General features: G+C 35.3%; 1 protein-coding gene across 1 annotated transcript in view; it reads right to left on the reverse strand.

Moving 5' to 3' along the window:
- The window catches only part of LOC125225691, a 112,381-nt gene that overhangs the window by 88,936 nt on the left and 1,223 nt on the right, over window positions 1–22,222 (reverse strand). Inside the window, exon 2 of the mRNA XM_048129521.1 lies at window positions 2,883–3,088. Within this exon, the coding sequence (XP_047985478.1) occupies window positions 2,883–3,088 (206 nt within the window). The remainder of the gene's footprint in view (window positions 1–2,882; window positions 3,089–22,222) is intronic.

Genomic DNA, 22,222 nt, shown 5'->3' on the forward strand with positions numbered 1-22,222 from the left:
GATATATGTACTTATTAATTTCGTTGTACTAGCGCAAGCAATCGTCAATTTGGCTAGACCGAAATTTATATCGGAAATAAAGGATGGCGTTCGTTTTATATTTCCCGGTTTCCTGGTTAATAGCCCTTGTAAATCAGACTGTTAATGACTTTTACAAGTCCGTCGAGAATAACACGTTCAATGAAATGTAACCTTTGGAAACAACATGTAAACGTGACTTGTGTCAGGTGTTTGAGGAAACGAATTAGAACCCAATATGATTGTGTTTCGATTCAGTACCGGTGGCTCGCGTCGTTAAACTTGTTACATAGGCCGATATTTTAAGGTGCGTATTGAGATAGTCACGTGAAGGTATTTAAATTTAATCATCAGTCAATTTAAATTATGGAAATCGGAAGGGACGAATCCTTAGCCTTCTGAGGCCTGGTGACGTCATCTTGTTCAGAAAAAAATTAACTTTAGCATTGTGTGCATAGAATCCAAACTATGTGTAGTATATTTATGATATGGAGATTAAAGCTGGTGGGTGCATCAAAACTCATTTAAAACTGTTGGTTGATTTTATACATATGACACGGACCCAAAGGTAAAAGCGACCTTGTTTGCGCAGTTTGAAGTCTTTTGAACGACGCAAACCGGTGATTAAACATGCAATATTTCCTGGTAAAATCGACTGTGGAAATATTTCTTTTTATTTCAATCAAATTGTAAATTTTGTGCACACCCTTTTTTATGATGCAATTATACCGGGTCGTCCATCACATGATAAACATGCGGGTGTATTTTGATAGCGAGTCAGTGAGGGCAGCACCAGATCTCATGCTGCTGCGAAAACGGTCATAGACCTCTTGTTTTCAAATAGATGAACTTTACTTTATTACTTTACTTGATTTACTTTACTTTTACTGATTTTGAAAAAACATACATGTTCGAAAAATATGTAATTTTGGCAAACTCTTTTTATGCCGTTCGATCCTTTTCTTATAGAAAAGATCAAAAGGTAGTAAGTATGGCAAACAAAATCCGGCTAGAAAAGCCACAAATCGAAAAAATTCAAATTTATATAAAAATTTAAACTTTTCTTCTTAGAACATGTTGGGAAGTTCCTCTAAGACTGTTTTCGCGTAGCAGTACCAGATTTGAGACCTGATCTCACTGACCAACTATCAAAATACACACTGTATTGCTTGGCGAATTGGCAACATAACAACAGTAAGGCGATTAGGTACACGACTGCATTTGCTGGGAGATCCAATACCTACCATTAACACTCAATAACATTGTTCAGACTGCACTAACATTACTGCAATATTACTGCAAATAATAGACTAAAGTCTAAACGAAGACTGCCTAACCATGGCTAGCCGATAGAAGCTATTACAGACGGTTCATAAATCAAAATCCACAGAGCTGTCTCAAGTTACGCTTCTAACCTTAACACCCATATTTCATTGCTGTATGTACGAGTAAACTAGAGCAAGCAAGCCTGGGCACTAACCTAGTCTCCTATTCAGTGCACTTGCTACATTTTTTTCCTTTGGTATATTTGAACTAAGGCTAACCGGGAAAATGGGTAATATGGGGTATTTTTACGAAATACAGCTCTAAACGTGGTTATATTTCTAAACTCTCAAGGGAATCACAATTCAGAGAGTAGTACCTTACATAGTCCCGTTATCCTAGATCTGTAAACTTGGGCAAGTAATATCGTTTAACAGTTACTAGACTAGTGTTGGTTTATTTATTTGAGAACCATTATCACTGGACCTTAAAGTATGATATGAGGTGACGCATTGGGTCCTAAATATTTATAGGTATTTGAAGAGTGTAGTTTCAGTAAACATTTTTTTATTATAAATGGCCATAGACTAGCCAAAGGCAAATAAGTGGCCTACCATGGAGTCAGCTCGCCCAGAATATCCTGTTCACCCTTGATTTAAAGGTTGCCGGGTTGTATTAGTGCTTATTTTATTTATTTAAATCATTCCAAAATAAGCTTTATTGAAAATATACCTACCTACTGTATGAAGAGTCATACTCTAGAATTATTAGACGACACTCGCCTGCTAAAACTGTATTTAAGTTTTGTAAGTATTTACTTAGTTAAGTTTGTTAAGTGAACGCTCGCTACAACAACAATATTTTGTATGCTTGTCTCGTGTTAGTGAATATTTTAATATACTTTTGAGAAATAAAGATTTTAAAACCTAAAACTATCAGGCCAATGCGTACGTAAGTACATACACGGACACTCGAATATTCGATATACACGGATATTCGAATGACGTCCTTCAGAAGTTCCTATGGCCGGTATCTCAGAGCGTAATTTTTATTTTTATTTTGAGTAAGTTGAGGCACTTCGTTCGGTCCTTGTTTGTTTACTTTCTTTCTGACCCTCGGAGACCATACATATACATCTCTAAGAAAAAAAATAGATTAAGTATATTTATGATCATTAGTTGTGATTGTGACATCTAAAGTCTTTTACAACTCTAAAGTTATTTGAGTTGTTTTTATTTTTTATTTTTTGTATCAGTTGTATTTTTTTTCAACGTGTTTAATTTTTTATTTAAAGTAGCTTTTTAATTTTGTTGAATCCATATTATTTATTGTAATGTTGACATTTAAAAGTGCCCTTGTGGCCTACTTACTGAATAAATGTTTTTAATTTTTTTTCTTATATATAAAGCTAGAGGAAGAGAGAGCGGACATGGCTGGCGCCGGTGGTCATTATGTACGTACGTGATGACCAGGCTCGCTGGTCGTTCGCATGTATACAGATATGGAAATAATGCGCGTGTATTGCGCAATAGGAAGTTCAAGATTTTGTGACCTCCTATATCTGAACCCGACATACACACATTTTACTCTAGCAAACTAACCTCAACTTCGATCCCAGGAATTCTAAAAACTTTCAATGGCGGCGAATCGCGCGGCTGGTACCGGCAGAACTCGCGGTCCCCGCGGTACCATTTCACAGAGTACAGGACTTCTTGCTCCAGGTCGTATAGACACTGCATGCGCACTTTGGAGCCCCTCTCCGCGGCGTCTGGCACGATGACGTGGACGTTGCGGAGGCATAACGATCCTGTGAACAAAGGCAGTAAGCATTAACTAAGGACAAACAAATTAACAAAGTAAAGCGGCTATTATTGAACCAACTTGGTTGTTCAATAATAGAGGGGAATATTCCATTTTTACCCACATGCGAGACAAGTTAAACTGCTGCATTTTAAATTTTTATCTCATGTTGCTTAGTAGGTACAAGTAGAATTGAGTTTTAAATTTTGATGAATAACTATTTAAGGACGTTCGTCGTTTGTATTGTTTGATTTGATGTATGCTTATTTTTGGTTAATATTTTCGTCTAACTGTACTGAAAAATTGTTTTACTCGGGGCAAACATTTTAATTATCTTGCCTTCAAACTTTCGCGACGCTCAAGATTCCTCTGTTCGAACCATTTACCGTGGTTAAATTGTGGAATGTGTTGTTTACTCGGATAATTTGGCATGGTAGCGTTGCTTTATAGTGTTTAGTATAAAAATAAACAGTTTAAATAAATCAATAAGACAGTCTCCATCAAATATATAAGAACGACCAAGGTGGTCATAAATAGCTGACACCAAATGTATGTACCTATTGTTTACCCGTTAGAGTGCGTGTTTGGATATCTGATGGCGATAGGGCGTGCGAAGAATACAATTTAATTAAACAGATTATGGGTTGTGTAGGACTATATGGCTGTGTAATTGCATAATAAGGTCATTGATTAAGATAAGATAAGATAAGATAAGATACATTTATTGATAAAATTTTACAAATTTTACACGTCATATCTTATTACACAATGTCTATTATCTTATTTAACATTTTAATTATTATGACATTCTAATATTCAACATCTTATTAAATATTCAACATAATATGTAGGTATTAGTATACAGTTCATAATTTAGGTATATAATTTAGTTTACATGTTACATAGGTAAATCTTGTTACAATAAAGAAATTACTTAATTTATCAGTTCATAATTAGTTACTATTTATTAACGATCCCTGAATACAAATTCATTCACAGTGTAGCAACTTAGGTCAATTAACATTGTTTTTAGTTTACGAGCAAATATGCTATCAGTCGCGGAGGTAATTATATCATTCGGTATGGTATTGTAGATCTTAACACCGAGGACAGCGAGTGATTTACGAGCCTTAGCGAGTCTACGGCGCGGGACGAGTAGCAGGTGTGTCCACGGGTATTCCTACCATGAGACTGACCGTATTGTATGTTAACTGTATGATTGTATTGTATGTTAACAGAGCCGATAGTTAATGGTACTACTTAAATACTAAAATATTTGAGACGTTCAAGGACACGTTCATTCATTAACCTACTATAACGTTTGACTTTGAAAGGGATCAGTTCGCTTTTGTAGGTACAAATTATATGTGTGTTAGTATATTTTCCTGTTTTATGTTTTTTTTTTTTTGTTAAATAAAGTGTTTTACTATTTACTACTACCTTGTACTACTACTTTTTGCTTCACAAAATTTTAAAATGTTTTTTCCGTTTCCTCCCGAGAGACATCCTATTAAAATGTGTCTATAGGTCGTAACCTATCGCCCACGTCCCAATTGAACCCAAATCCCAGAGTCGACATCTAAGGCACCAACGGGAGGTTAAGAATTTCACCCGTCTCCATCCTTCGTTATTAAAAAGGAAAAGAGCAATTTGAAATACAATACATTATACGGCGAACAAAATAATGACAAATACGTAATGCGTTGAAATAAGAGAAGTAAAACAAAAAAAATGAGTGTGCGTGTGGATTGAGTGAGCACCTTCCGAAAAAAAAAATATGCTGATCATTTAGTAAAAGTTCTAAAACAATTGTAAAACGAATCTCTGAATTTGTAAAAAGATAAATCAAAAGATACAGTCATTAACATGTGCTCACTCAGTTCTCACAAACTACCAACGAAAACAGTGAATGTATTCATTTAACATATAATATTTATATACTAACATTTAGTAAAAAATATGCCAACTTACCTCTATAAATTTTAGATCACCTAGTGACGTATTTAATTTTTTACAAATAGTTTCTTATGCTCACTCAATCCTCACACTTTTGAAAAGCCGAATTTTGATGAAAAACATAAGATTTAGACCGCTATTATATGTGTATAGTTTGGTCGAGCCGACATAGTGTGGTCACCCTACATGATACATTTGTATGAGAAAAGTTATGTCTGAATATCTTTAAAACCAGACAACGAATATAAAATATTAGATGGTGGATATTTAGTAAAAATCTTTACTAAATGTTGAAGTACCTACTTTCGAGTGTCTGTGGTGCTACAAATCTTAAGATATTTACATTTTTAACTTTCTCAAAACGTGTGGACTGAGTGAGCACTTACAAAAATTAATTATAAAAAAACCTGACACGTTAGTGGTTCGTTTTGTATTTTACAAATTCCCATTTCACTTTGACTAAACTATACACTTATAATAGCGGTCTAAATCTTATGTTTTTCATCAAAATGCGGCTTTTCAAAAGTGTGAGGATTGAGTGAGCATAAGAAACTATTTGTAAAAAATTAAATACGTCACTAGGTGATCTAAAATTTATAGAGGTAAGTTGGCATATTTTTTACTAAATGTTAGTATGAATAAATATTATATGTTAAATGAATACATTCACTGTTTTCGTTGGTAGTTTGTGAGAACTGAGTGAGCACATGTTAATGACTGTATCTTTTGATTTATCTTTTTACAAATTCAGAGATTCGTTTTACAATTGTTTTAGAACTTTTACTAAATGATCAGCATATTTTTTTTATTTTCGGAAGGTGCTCACTCAATCCACACGCACACAAAAAATTATCAAAGATGACAAAGCTAGACTACTGGCAAAAGTGACGAATAAGGAAGAGGTGACGAAAACATAATGAGACAAATTTAAAAACTTGACGGAAAATGAATGGGACGATCCAAGACGATACCATCACTACACTTCCCTGCCGCGTATATCAGTATACCCCTGCCACACTATGTTCCTCGCGCTGCCCCTCGCGCTGCCGCGATGTTGTCCTCTTCGGCCACACACTGCCCTACTCGCGCGATTATCGCACTAGGTTCTAAATAGGGAGCGGTGGGCATGACGAGGAGCATGACGAGTGGCATGACGAGTAGCGCGGCCACATTATGCCTCTGCCTACTTCCCTCGCTACTTCCTACGCCGCTCGTCGAGTGTGTGGCAGAGGTAGTGGGTATATCCACACGAACGTAGTCGTGAGCAACAGCCAATAATTTGTAAATTTTCAGGTCGTTACAACATTTGTCAGTTAAAGCATTTTGATGGTAGATTTTGTTTACATTTACTTAAATATCCAAAGACAAGATAAAGTTGGTCAATGGCGCCTAGTCTTCAGAGATAACATATCTACAATAGAGAAATTTTGACGGGTACCTCGGCGGTCGGGGCAGTGTAGCGGTTTATAGCTGGAGTCCCGGGTTCGATTCCCGGCTTCGCCACCAGTGCTTTTTAGGGTTCCGTAGTCAACTAGGAACCCTTATAGTTTCGCCATGTCTGTCTGTCCGTCCGTCCGTCCGTCCGTCCGTCCGTCCGTCCGTCCGCGGATAATCTCAGTAACCGTTAGCACTAGAAAGCTGAAATTTGGTAACAATATGTATATCAATCACGCCAACAAATTGCAAAAATAAAAAATGGAAAAAAATGTTTTATTAGGGTACCCCCCTTACATGTAAAGTGGGGGCTGATATTTTTTCATTCCAACCCCAACGTGTGATATATTGTTGGATAGGTATTTAAAAATTAATAAGGGTTTACTAAGATCGTTTTTTCATAATATTAATATTTTCGGAAATAATCGCTCCTAAAGGAAAAAAAAGTGCGTCCCCCCCCCTCTAACTTTTGAACAAAAGTAGAACTTTATAAAGACTTTCTAGGAAAATTGTTTTGAACTTGATAGGTTCAGTAGTTTTTGAGAAAAATACGAAAAACTACGGAACCCTACACTGAGCGTGGCCCGACACGCTCTTGGCCGGTTTTTTTTCTTTAGTGTATGGTATCTATTTCAGTCTATACCCAAATATAGTCTATAGACCTGGTACATTTACGTTGCGATTATAAGAAACCCTGTTTACCAAAGATCATTGTTTATTATTATGGTGGTCTTAATTGCTGTAAGTTTAAGGTTTAGAAATACCGAAGAAAGACAGCAGGTATTTGTGAAGTTGCCAAGTTTGATGAATAACTTTACCGAAAGATTAATTAGCTTCTTGCTCCTAAAGACACCAGGCCGGCCTAGCTGAAATGACAATCGTTGACGCTAAGTGGCGATTGAAACGCAATCTGGCTCTGTCGCGCCATTGTAAAAGAGCGAAGAGCGATAAGGTAAGCTAGCTACGACACGCTCACGAAGCGTAAGCGATTACAATGTTGGCTAGATACCCAGTAACTGTGCGTGATTGTCACTAACTTCCTCAACCGACTTGGGCCGTGTAATAATGTGCTCTCGTCTCGTCTCGGTCTAAAATAGCACGGTATTTTCTTATCGGAATGTTCAGAATTTTACTGGATGTTAGTCCTAATTAAAACTTTGCCTTATCCGTTATAAATGCCGCATAGTTGGCGACAGTTTTTGAATTACGAATCTAGGTTACAGTTTAATTATACGTTTTTTTGGGTTTCATAGGTACATTGATTGTGACATTTGACAATTTTAACTACCTAAGTATATTTAATACTTAGGTACCTATATTTATATTTGCTTTGGGCGAAATCATGTCAATTCATGTATCTCAATGAATTGTTAATGCTTTAATACAATCAAAAATGAAAAATTCAGAAAAATACAAGTATAGGTTTAACAACATGAGTACATGAGATTATAACGCTACAAAGCATAGTATCTTTCGGGTGGCCTCCAGGTAGTGGAAATATAATTTTTAAGAAAAAAAACCGCCGCTTTTGGGGTTCTGGTGAAAGGTACTTGCGAATGTTGGATTATGTAGAAATGTGTAGGTAATTTTTAAAACTGCTTTTAACATGAATCTTTGATTATTTGATGGGAACACAAATTTAATGAATATACTTAAGATTTGAGGAGTTTCCTCAATTCCTCATGAATCCGATATCCGATTACATATAAGAAATCGAGCTTGACAGAATTTGACTTAAAAACTCAATATGTAATCATAACAAAGAGAACAAATCTCCTAACAAATAAATGTCACTATTCTGAACTTAAATGCATGCATGTTGTTATTATAAAAATACGAAAGTCACTATAAGTGTGCCATTCAGATTTGAGGAGTTCCGTTTTGATCATCATTAGAAGTTCCACTGCACCAAATGTAACTGTTCCGTACGTAAATGCATGCTGTTCCTTTAAAAACACAAAAATCACCATATTTGAGGAGTTCCCTCGATTTCTCCAGGATCCCATCATCAGAACTGGGTTCTGAAAAAAAGGGAACCAATCTGTATGAACATACATTCGATTATATTTTTTTTTTTAATCGGTCCAGTAACGATGGAGATATCGTGGAACAATCATAAAAAACCGGCCAAGAGCGTGTCGGGCCACGCTCAGTGTAGGGTTCCGTAGTTTTCCGTATTTTTCTCAAAAACTACTGAACCTATCAAGTTCAAAACAATTTTCCTAGAAAGTCTTTATAAAGTTCTACTTTTGTGATTTTTTTCATATTTTTTAAACTTATGGTTCAAAAGTTAGAGGGGGGGACGCACTTTTTTTTCCTTTAGGAGCGATTATTTCCGAAAATATTAATATTATCAAAAAACGATCTGAGTAAACCCTTATTCATTTTTAAATACCTATCCAACAATATATCACACGTTGGGTTTGGAATGAAAAAAAATGTCAGCCACCACTTTACATGTATCCGGTACCCTAATAAAACATTTTTTTCCATTTTTTATTTTTGCACTTTGTTGGCGTGATTGATATACATATTGGTACCAAATTTCAGCTTTCTAGTGCTAACGGTTACTGAGATTATCCGCGGACGGACGGACGGACGGACGGACAGATAGACATGGCGAAACTATAAGGGTTCCTAGTTGACTACGGAACCCTAAAAACAGACGAATTGAGAACCACCTTCCTTGAGATTTGGGTGCGGCGGTTAAAAAAGCGCTGCCTAATACAAAAAGTCGAAATAATGTTAAATTAATAATATTTACCGATTAAATTGTGCAGTTTACTCTTTATAAGTGGTACACAATAAAGTATATTATTATTTGTTTGTCTTTTCCAGTTCTCGGGACCATGGGGTCCCGGACTTTTGGGAGGCGTGCGTGGGGCCGAAGCCAACAGCGCAGAGGCCCTTTAAGACAATTTAATTTAAAATAATGTGACACTAGCCGGCGATTATCCCTGTCCGCACTATAGAATGCACCTGCCTAGTGAATCTGCCTGCTACGCCGCGGTCCCGGGTTCGAATCCCGGTAAGGGCATTTATTTGTGTGATGAGCACAGATATTTGTTCCTGAGTCATGGATGTTTTCTATGTATATAAGTATTTATATATTATATATATCGTTGTCTGAGTACCCACAACACAAGCCTTCTTGAGCTTACCGTGGGCCTCAGTCAATCTGTGTAAGAATGTCCTATAATATTTATTTATTTATTTTATTTATTTATTTATTTATTCCCATTTAGCTCGCCACAAGCTGCCCTGGGGGCATATTATTATTATTTGTATGTCTTACCATATCTCGGGACCATGGGGTCCCGGACTTTCGGGAGGCATGCGTGGGCCAAAGCCAACAGCACAGAGGCCCTTTTTAGACACTTTAATCTAAAGGCAAGGGATACACGTGGCGGATACCATCCCTGAGCGCAGAATATGATACATCCGGAGATGGTCCCCGCCAGGTGTAAAGACTATTTCAGTGCAGCACTTTTGTGCTGCGGTGGGAACGAAGGTCATAGGCTATTGTTGTGCAAGTTGGATGGACTGGATAATGGTCTATGGGGGGAGACTATCGGACACCTGCCATGACAACTAGTCTCAGGATTATAAAAGACAGGCGGTGACTCGCCAACTCATTGTGTGGGCCCTGCAAAACGGCCACACGCACGGTGCGACAATAGAGCAACACTTGAAGAGTGGCTGAAAGGTTGTCGAGAGGTGAGACTGCGGTAGCCAGATCCCGGTGATCCATTCAGCAGACCGCCGGCGTTATGACATTTTACACTTCCAACCTGGAGCATAGGTTCCGCTCTTGCGAATCCACTCTGGCCGGCCGGTTAAGGCAAGCGCAGAGGCGAGGGCTAGTTGGAAGTGCCCTCTGGAATAGGGGTCCGCGGTGTCGCCACTCACCGTCAGCTCGCCACAAGCTTATTATTTGTATCTCCAGATCCAGCACGCAGAGGCCGTTTGGAGAGCTTTGATGTCATGTAGAACGCCTGCTGGAACCCATTCACGGGTGCATGTACCCGTGAACCGGTTTCAGCAGGCATTGGACTATTGTAGAAAAATGGAAAGATACCTGTTCTATATTATATAAAGGAATAATACATACTTGTTTCAATTAGAGCGTCTTCTCCTTTTAAGGTAGGTATAAATGTGTTCAAAAAGGAAAAAGAGCTTATTAAATTAGTATTGATCTGTTTATAGTCGTGTATGAAAAATCGCGTGCCTCAGAAGTTTTAGAACTGAACTGTAAAATTTGATAAGCTCACTCTCATAAATGTAGTAATTTTGTATATTGATACCTCAGGAATAATAAATGACATTTATATCTACATTCTTTCGAAATTAAGAAATTGAAAGTAAAATGGAACTAAAATGTGTCATGAAAATACAATAAAAACAAGTAACGTTTCTCCAAAAATCTACTTACGAGTAATATCGAAGTAATTTTGGTAAGTACTATAAGTAATCTGGAACGTTTACTTAGACTGCTGTTATAATTTATTAATATCTGGGCGACCAAGCTTCGCTCGGCTCTATTTTATTATATCACGTCTTTAGATAAAAGAAACTCTTATAAATAGAGGTACAAAAAAAAAACTTTATTTCTGGCCGGGATTCAAAATCCTGACGTGCGATGTGCCTGCGAGTGCGAACTAATGTTACCGACCTCTTACGACTGAGCTACGCGCGGTCGACGAAATTAACGACCATATTTTGCTTTTACGCGAAAGAAAAACGCACGAAAACTCGCAAATTCGCGTTTTCCGGGATCTAAGGCTATATACTAAGCTAGATCGGTTTTTCACCCCCGAAAACCCCCACATACACTGAGAGAAAATACAACCAGTTTTCATGTTCGTTCAACAAGTTTTTTGGTTAAAATAGCGCCTACGTGCTCTTTGGTTCAAACAACAAGCTACTTGTCATTTGAATCGGCAATATATTTGAATCAACAAGTCGCTTTTGGGTTAAATTGTGGTGTAGGCGAGAGGCTGGCAACCTGTCACTGCAATGCCACAGTTTCGTTTTCTTTTAACCCCTTATTTGCCAAGAGTGGCCCTGAAGCTTTAGTAGTTTCATGTGCTCTGCCTACCCCTTTATGGGATATAGGCGTGATTGTATGTATGTATGTAACAAGTCGCTTTTATAAAAACAACCTGACACATATTGTTTTAAACATACATTTGGCTGATTCAAACGGATAAACCGCAACAAGTCGAACTTGTTAAATTCACAATGCAAATTTCTCTCAGTGTAACAAATTTCAGCGAAATCGTTTCCGAGATCGTCGGTATATATATATTGTTTTCACCGAATGGCCTTATCGGAAGACCAGCGCTGGAAGTCGCCAGCAACATGCTGAGATGAGACCATTTCGTGGCACTTTTCTCTCTTAGCCTTTTGTGTGGATGTATGATTATTTGTTTGTGTGTCGGTAATTTTTGTGTAAGTATATTATATTGTTATCGTCGTTGTTAAGTGCTTACGAATAAAAATATTTCTATTCTATTCTATTCTATATAAATATACAAGAATTTCTCGTTTAAAGGTATAAGATTATAAATAATATCTTATTACATAACATAAATTATGTACTATTATATTCTTTTTACAGGGGACTTTTACTTTTTTTTGGGACAGATCCGTCTATGATAGATCATAGCACTATGATCAGTAGACAATATACCTATTAAAAGTAAATTAGATATCAGAGGCCAATTCCAGGCCAGTAAAGTAAAGAAATGTCTCATATCACTGTAGGCGGTGCCGAGTGCCGACGTCAACAAACATGCGATAAGCTTTCTAAAGACTGTTAATTAAAGCGTGTATACCGCCGGGGCGGTAACATCGTTTAGCGCAGCGGTCTGCAATTTGACGCTTTCCGGCCAAATGACAGAAAAAAATCCTTATCCATACCTCTCGTCAACTCATCATTCACTATTAACGTGGCTGTTTGGCCAGTAAATTCACATTTGCCATGCATACATTTAATACTATGTCTCACTTAGTTACTCTGATTTACATATTTTATTGATGTCAGAAGCACAAACAAGTCCGTACTTAAGCCACAAAGCTGCAAGAACTTTAGACACTTAAATTCAGCTTATTTTCTCAGAGAGGCAGTATATTATTTTCATCTGGTTAAGATCGAGCTTAGTACGGATCTTAGACTATATTTGCTTAGGTTATACTGAAAGTTCCTACCACAAGTTTCTTATACGCCATTATTTTAGGGCCGATATAGACTGTAAACGGACTGCAATGACACAATGCAACTTATATGGAAACTACGCGAATACGGTGTATGCTCTTTGCCATTTTTAGTATTTTGTAAAATCTGTAATCATTTTCCTGATAAAGAAAACATTACAGGTAAATATTATAATAACATAACCTTCTTTCCAATCCAAATAGGTCTGAACAATGCTCGAATTATTAACTCGACCCATTTAACATTGCTCCCTTTCTGACCTTGTGTTTATATACTCTTTCTATTAGGCTTTTAATTTATATAAGCTTTCATAATTACAAATTGTTAAACGGAATACACTCAGATACGAAGTTCTCAAGGAGCTCTCGACTACTTTTTAAAGGGATCGGCTTTCAACCAACTCGTACGTTATAATGAGCAAAGTTTAAGCATGAGGGCTTAAAATTGTTTTCCCCTCACTAACTCGGAAACACGTGTTTTGCCCTTTAATATCAGCGGGTAAAAACGCATTTTATCCACTAGTGGGTAAAGTGATTTGACCTTGAATAAAGTCAAAATAACTGCTTTAAAATTGATAAAAGTAGGTGAATATAGTAATAAAGATGATTTACCACCTGTGGAAGCAGTGATAAATGCATTTTTTGCGTTGTAGTTTCCTCGCTATAGTGAGGGGAAAAGTTTTGTGTTACACTCGGGTGCAAATGTATTTTACTTCTCGTGTGTTAAAAAACTCGCAAGTTCAGGATTCTATTCTCGAACCACTCGCTTCGCTCGTGGTTCAACTATAGAATCCTTTCGCTTGCTCGTTTTTCAATTCCACACTCGGCGTTAAAATACAACTTTGCCCCCTTGTATAACAAATAACTATTTGATCAACAGTACAAGAGTGTTTGTTGGCCAGAAGCATTAATTATGAAAGTAGGTACCTACATCATATGTTTAAGGCATCAAATTATTTTTAACCGCCTTCCAAATCTCAAGGGAAGGGGTTCTCAATTCGTCTGTAATTTTTTTTTGTTTATTTTTTTTAATGTTTGTTCCTCGATATCTCCGTCGTTACTGAACCGATTTTGAAAAAAAATTTTTTGATTGAATGTATATGCATACAGATTGGTCCCATTTTTCTCAGAACCCAGTTCTGATGATGGGATCCTGGAGAAATCGAGTGAACTCCTCAAATCTGAAAGGCATACATATGGTGATTTTATGTTTTTAAAGTAACAGCATGCATTTACGTACGGAACAGTAACATTTGGTGCAGTGGAACTCCTGATGATGGTCAGAATGAAACTCCTCAAATCTGAACGGCACACTTATAGTGACTTTGGTATTTTTATAAGAACAGCATGCACTTACGTCCAGAACAGTGATATTTGGTGCAGTGGAGCTGCTGATGATGGTCAGAACGGAACTCCTCAAATCTGAACGGCACACTTATAGTGACTTTGGTATTTTTATAAGAACAGCATTCAGTTACGTCCAGAACAGTGACATTTGATGCAGTGGATCTGCTGATGGAGAGTGAGCCGCCCCTGGTTAGAGTTCCGTTCTGATAATCATTCTCATCTCTAAGTACTTCAGAATCATCCAAATTTCAAAATTGGTTCAGAAATGACGGAGATATCGAATAACAAACATTAAAAAATATACAGACGAATTGATAACATAATCCAACATTTGAAAGTATTTATCACCAGAAGCCCAAAGGAAGGCGGTTTTTTTTATCTTAAAAATTATCTCATTCTATTTTGCGGGTAATATTTTGGTACCTTTTAAACTTATTTTGGTAATACTACCTAAACATAACTGTGAGTGCTTTATTTTTCAAATTTACAAAATGAAATCTTTCCAGATCCTCCTGAGGTAGAGAAGTTCCAAAATAAACTAACTCCGGTGAAATTACTCAAATTACTGGGATCTCTTTCCAGCAGCACCCTGACAACTTTGTCAGGCCACACTATAATAAAAATACCTTACCTGTACTCGGCCATATGTCCCAACTAACAAAAATTAGTCTTAAGGTAACTGTCCCATATTACGGGAACTTAAGACGTTTCCTACTTTGAGTGAGGATTGTAAAAAAAATGCGAAGTTTCTAGTCGTGTTAATTATTTTATTTTAAGGATAAGTCTTCTACGATGGATTTAAGACACAATTTTGTATCGTAACTTCTAATTTATAAAAATTACCGTTGTTTTTCTTAACCCTTAGTTTGCCCATTATTCCGGGATACAATTTTGGTATGGCTTCAATTCCGGGAGTCGTTGTACGTAATTACGGGATACCTTTAAAGTCCACGTTGTTGAAGCATAATGTAAAAAAACGAATTAAAAATATTGTTTACATAAATATATAAATGCACATATCGTTTTGATAGTTGCTTAAATGCTTATATTGAGTGTATTTTTTATAATTGGCAATGTTTTGATGGGTTGGGGTGGGATGAGAAATATGATATTTTACGGTATAACTATGTATTGTATGATATAATGACAGGGTGTTATAAGTTTTACTGTCTGTCTAAGGCATCGCTTTCGAATGGATGAACCGATTTAGATTAGTTTGTTTCGTTTGAAAGCTGAATTAGTCGAGAGTCTTCTTAGCCATGTTTGATGAAAAACGCTTTACAATGTCGGGGTTTTTTTTTCAAAATTTAATTTCAATCCAGAAGCTATTGCCGGTTATATAAATTGCACGGTACTCGTGAAAATTTCAGTTTTTTGGTACTGGTGATCACTGAGCTACACCATATACATATATGGTGGTGATACGTTATTCAAGTATGTATATATAAATAACTAGTACCCAATAAATAAATATTATAGGCCGTTCTTACACAGATTGCCTGTCCGACGAATTTGTACTATATATTTATATATATTATATATTATCCTCATCTAAATTTTAGCTTTCTAGTACTAATAATAATTGAGCTAAATCGTAGACGGACAGACTGACTGACGGACAAACCAATATGTGGTATAAAGATATTTAGCTAAGGAAGTTTAAAAACATAATAGTCGGGTCTCTATACCTTATTTTGTGTTTTTATATTTTAATACACTTTATATAGGCATACCGGAATAAGATACACTCATATAAAGTCGTGTACTTAATTACGGCAGTTAAAACGAAGGCTATATTAAAAGACAAACAAGATTTTTTTCTTAGTACATTGGAAGATTATATATGCAATTATACTCAAAACATCGAAATAAGTAACCTTTGTGCTTTAATTTTGTGAAATAAAACAAATTTAATGTCGATGCCACACTCCAATATTTCGCACGTATTATTCAACAAGTATACATTTCGTACTCAATTATGAGACTAAAATCTAAAAAATATATGTACCGTAATTATGTCACTATAATCTGTAATCTTTACTCAATATATTTACATCAAATATATAAATATACTTCACCGCAAATAGTAATAAAACATAAAAACATTGCGGACTGTGTTTCCGTTATTCCGTGATACTCCCGCAAATATGTACACCGCGTCAAAATGGTGTACATTATTCCGGGAGCGGGTATTTTTATTAAAATATGCTTTAAATTAATTTGAAAAGATGATATACATGTATTTTAATAACTATAAGACAATTATGATACAAATTTAATATAAATACACTTACCCGGATCACAGTAAACCCTTACGAAGTTCCGCTGCCGCGTTAAGCTCACCGTCAAACACGCCCATAGAAACCACTGCGTGGTTGCGACTGACGCGTTTGGAGGTACCTCACGGCTTCAAAAGATGCGATAGATATTCGAAAATCGACTTTTTCGGTTCTATTTGATCTATAGTTAATAAAATACTGCCTTAAATTGGACGGTGTTATGGAATAGCGAACTAAGCGCCAAAATCCGAAAAAAAAGTTATGAATGCAGTTCGGATATAAATGTGATAATCTATAGTATTGATTATTTCTTTGTTGAAAAATCATGCTTACAGCCTTATTTTAAGGGGTAGAATCAAGCGACACGTTAAAATTTGTATGGCCCTGTGTACTAAGTCGTTACGTAAAAACGAATTGAACGCCAAATTTACTTTTACAAATTATAATAAGCGTATATTCTAAATCGCAAAATCGAGTTAAACGCCATAAAGATGTTATTAATTCGTTTTGGTTTAAAGTTTTGATGATTTATAAACGCAATATCGATTTAACCGCCCTATTGGTGTCGTTTAATTCGTTGTTACATATTTGAAATTGCAGGATATTTCGCTTAATGAGAACTAAGTATCAAGAGGTTTTGTTATATCATAATATCTTATGTGTGTAATCCTGGCTAGTACTAATGAATTATTATTAGTTACAATGCCAATTTTGCCATATATGCTGATTTTTTTGACATTTATTAAAAAAGTTGATTGCAGAACAAAACTAAATTGTTAGACGGATTAGTCCTAATCATTGTGGAGGAAAACATTGTTGTTAATCTATTTACAATAGCACTATTTACTCAAATATATGGAATTTTATTTTATTCCAGTATTCACTTTACCTCTAACAATTTGCATTAAAGAATCAAGCGACAAAATATGCCTCATAGTACGCTACGGCGAAATAAATTAACCTCATCGCAGTATTAGTTCAATAAAGAATCAAGCGGAAAAACGTTAATAACTTCGAAACTTGAATAGGTATGGTGTTATTTTTTTTATCAATTTAAATTATGAACACTTTTATAGGTTCAATGTCAAAATGAACTTTTTTGCTTTATAAATGAACTTACAACAACTGATTCAAATTTCAAATCTTTCTAGCTCATTTTCTCGATTTCAACTAACTGTCGCTTGATCGCTTATTCCATAACACTGTCCAATTAAGATTTTACTGATAGTTTCCTTATTTTGCGACAAAAACCAAAGTATCCCGGAATAATGTACCACATTTTACTATCCCGGAATAGTGTACAGTTACCTTATAGTGGCTTATAATGCCAAAAATAGTACTCTTATAATAACCTTGTAAACCCTTTACAAGAGGGCATTTGGGCACACCTTATAAGGCCAAAAACCTTATATCCCCCTTGTAGTTGCTATATTATTAGCTTTCTTATCTTGTACGTGCTTTATTATGGCATGCAATAAGAAAGTTAACCTTATAATGGCAAGAAAAGTGCTTTTAAAAGGCTAATGTACTAATAAGAATCATATTTAAAGCTTTAACCTTTCGTATGCGTCTGTCAAAAAATTGTCATTAATATATTAGTCATAATAACTACATGTTAAAGTTGAAACAATATGGAGCAGATCTGCTCCTAAGCATACGAGAGGTTAATAAAGGCAATTATACTTGTAAGAATCATATTCAAAGCTTTTATAAGGGCAATAGCTCTTGTACACGTTTTGTGATCATCAGATATAAGGGAGTAAAACTCATAACGGCGAAACAGGATGCTGTTTTAAAAGTTTATTGTGCTTTTCGTAGTGATTTATGTGTACATCATCATAAAGTCATCCATTTTGCAAGTTAGTAAACGGTAAGTTAACTTTTACATATTACAATTATTTGCTTATTTATTATGAAAACTGTGTGGGAATCCAATTTCATGGTGAAATGTGATATAAAATGTGTTGTATTATTAATGCGCCCTTGTATTTCAACGGTTTTGTACTAAAAATGCGGTTAATTAATTTTGACATTTCTTAAGCAAGGCTGTTATAAGAGTAAAAGCAGTAAGCACATCATTTACAAATACTCTATAAGAGTAAACACTTTATAATAGCCACCGGTGTTACTTAAGATTCGCCATTTTATATATCTTTAGGGTTCCTTCTCACAATTAGTGAAATCCCGAACCTTACCATCTAGTTAAATATTTGTAACGGATACCAGTTAAATATTCATAACGTTATCGTTAGAGAGCAGATTTCAGGTAGCGATTTAAATATTAATATGAATATGACTCGCATACAATATTTATTATTTTTTCTACACACGAAAAAATGTATGGGAACATAAAAGTAAAACCCTTTTTGGATGCTTTTGTGAATATTGGGCAAAAATTATAATGATAATAAATAAAAATAAAAAATATTTATTTATACTTATTTCTTTAATATTTCTTCTGCGCATTGCACAGTAAAAACTTCTATTATGGCTCAAAGAAAATAAAAATGAAAATAATTCGCTTCTTATATATATTTAAATTGAAAGTCCATTATTTAGAATAAAATACTTTTTTTTAAATGTAGTTTGTTGAAAAAATAACATTAATTTAATCTAATTATTCAGTGAAGTTTGTGGTGTGCGATGTAGGTAATAATAATAGATTATAAACCACATGACATGTATTTAAAAAATTGCACTAGTCATATCCATATTAATATTTAAATCGCTACCTGAAATCCGCTGTCTAGTTATCATGTATTTGGCGCAAAACATTGAAATTGCATTTTTGTTCGAAAGACCGTTCTTTTTAAACCGGTATTTTGGGGAACGCTTTGATAAAGGTTTGGTTCGATTAACCGGCATAGAACAAAATAAAACCGTGTAGTCCGCAGCATGTCAGGTAATACTGATATTTTCAATATTTCATTAGGAAGTTATACCTAGAATTTTCAATTTAAAACAAACTTGTGCTTCGGAATATTTAATCTTCTGGTGCCGTATTTTATTACTTCCTATTGATTTATTGTAAATGCTGAGTCAAATACTCTATTTGATATTTATTATTATGGTTATTCTTACAGAATCTTTGGATGAGATACATAGTCAGCCGTTTTTAGTGACGTGAAGATGACAACTCTTCTCCTCCTCTTAGTAAGTAAGTGCTAAGTATTGAAAACCACAGACGATTTCAGTACCGCCATCATAATGGACTTTGTGTCGATAACTATAAACAGCCTAGCCTAAGACTTCAAATATTTTTTTTATATTACAGATGAACTACAAAACGGCACATATTCTGATGGAGAAAATCAGTCACAATCATTACTTACACCCAAAAATAAGCCCGGAGTGGTGGATCAAAAAACATGCAAAATGGAAGAGGACGCAGGAAATAGTTTAGGTTGTAAGAAAATCACACCAAGCAAAGATGGCGCTGATAATTCAAAACAAGAAAACGAAAATCAATATATCTTTTGTGAATTTGATGAAGACCTCGATAAAGGAAACTATTTATTATTTTGGAAATATACTGATAGGTTAATGACAATTTCTACCACCGTGTAGGCGCTCTGAAGAATATATTAATATTTTGAAGTATGTAGACTCATTGAAACAGCAACATCGTGAGCAATAGAACTGAAAATATTAATCTTATGAAGTTACTTGTATCGGTTTGGTTTCGTTGCACATAAATAAATATCTTAAAAACAGTGAGTTTGTCTTTATTTGTCCTCAATTTTAATCTGTCTTAGTCCCAAAAGGACTACATATAAAATCGGTTTCTTCTTAAAATAGCCGAACATTGTATTCACTTATTCAGATCGTCCAACATTCACAATGATAATCCGCAATAAAAGATTTTTTTTATTTCAGACCAAAGTCCATAAAGTAAGGAATACACTTTGGGAACTTATTCTAATAAAGTTAATCTTAAAAATTAATATTAGTAGGTACTGATGGATAAAAAAACTGAGTGCCTTGGTAATAGTCTCTTATACGCTCAGTTATGTATAATTGGCCACCTCCGAGTGCATGCTAGTCTGGTATAACCGGTGGATACTCTATTTAATAATGTAAACATTGTAAACATGGAAACAATGGACCAGTTACATTTGCCCTCCAGTCGAGATCTGCCCCGCGGCCCCGCTGTATATAAGTACCTTAACATTTTTCACCGCAGAGCTACAGACACCTTAAATAAGAACAAAAAAATATAATTATTAAGCTAAATCCAAACTCAATTCATCATTTAACGATATACCTGTATTACTGTCACTGCTGCTTGCCTGCATATTCTTATAATTATTCCATAATGGCATCCTCTACGGAACCACTAATCGATAAGTTGGGATCAGATTGTTCACATTCGCTGGATTTTCAAAATGACGAATCAAGTTTTATAAAAACTTTTAATACGACACTTTCAAGAATAATGCCTTTATAATTATTGTATAAGAGAAAATGTATTGCTTTAATTCTTTTAAACACTTTATAAAATGCTATAATTTGTTTGCTGGATAGACGTTTTATAATATGCTCCTATGAGGCATAAAGCATCATAGTTATCTTATGCATTACTTTTATAAGAATAATTGGCCATAACAAAAGCTTTTATAGTGCTTTGAATATTATACAGCGAAAAGGCATTTTAAATGGCTTCTATAAGAATACATATTTTTAAACCCTTATTGCAGTCATATAAATTGGACATATTAACGTGTACATGGCCAAGTTATAAGAGTAAATGTACTATTGGCCAAATCCTCTTATAAGGAGCTACTATAAGAGTAAATATTTTTAAACCCTTATTGCAGTCATATAAATTGGACTTATTAACGTGTACATGGCCAAGTTATAAGAGTAAATGTACTATTGGCCAAATCCTCTTATAATGAGCTACTATAAGAGTAAATATTTTTAAACCCTTATTGCAGTCATATAAATTTGACTTATTAACGTGTACATGGCCAAATTATAAGAGTAAATGTACTATTAGGCCAAATTCTCTTATAATGAGCCGCTATAAGGAACTCTGGCATAATAAATGCTATTTTAAAACTACTATGAGTGTTTAGCCCTTATAGATTGATTTTATAAGGATATTTTGTTTGTTGGGGTAAGAAGATTTGGTTTTTATTGTTTTAATATTGAAAAGGAGTCCTCGACAGTATTAAATATTTATGTTCCATATTGGTTGTAGCCGCTTTTCGGTGATATAAAAAAAAATAAAAAAATAAAAAACGTCGATATAAAACGTCGTAAGGAAATCTGACTAATCCCAAAAGGCCTGGTTACCCTTTGGGTTTGGTAGGTCCGGTAGCATTCGCTTTCGTAAAAACTGGAAATTCGTAACAGTGGGATTAGTTGCCAAAGCGAGCCCCAGTCGTGGCAAATGCCGGGATAACGCACTGAGGATGATTGACTGAGTTAGCAGCTGTACGGGAAGCATGGTCGCGCGATAGACGATAAAATAGCAGGCCATCCCTATCGCACTATTTGTAAGAGCGATAGGGACGGTCTGATATTTTATCGTCTATCGCGCGACCATGCTTCCCGTGCAGCACATGCTTGGGAACACAAAGCATGGTCACAAGAAAACTAACACGCCATGCCATTGATTTGTGAAACAAATCCGAAACACCATTGCTGACCTCAAGACGAAGTTCGAAATGTGTGTGAAGTGCGATAAATTAAAACACGGCCGAAGAGACTGTTTTAAATCGATGTTTGTTACGACTTTTCTCTTCGCACGTATATTGCACAACGTTTTTCAGTACATAATATATTAGGACCCTTTGAAGTTTGGACATAGGCACATAAAGTACGACTTCTCTTAGCATGATAGGTACAGGTACTTTGTACAAATTATTCGAGTTTTCGGCGTAAGTAACTGATGTTATATGAAA

Source organism: Leguminivora glycinivorella, chromosome 1 (assembly GCF_023078275.1).
Source record: "Leguminivora glycinivorella isolate SPB_JAAS2020 chromosome 1, LegGlyc_1.1, whole genome shotgun sequence".
Taxonomy (NCBI): domain Eukaryota; kingdom Metazoa; phylum Arthropoda; class Insecta; order Lepidoptera; family Tortricidae; genus Leguminivora; species Leguminivora glycinivorella.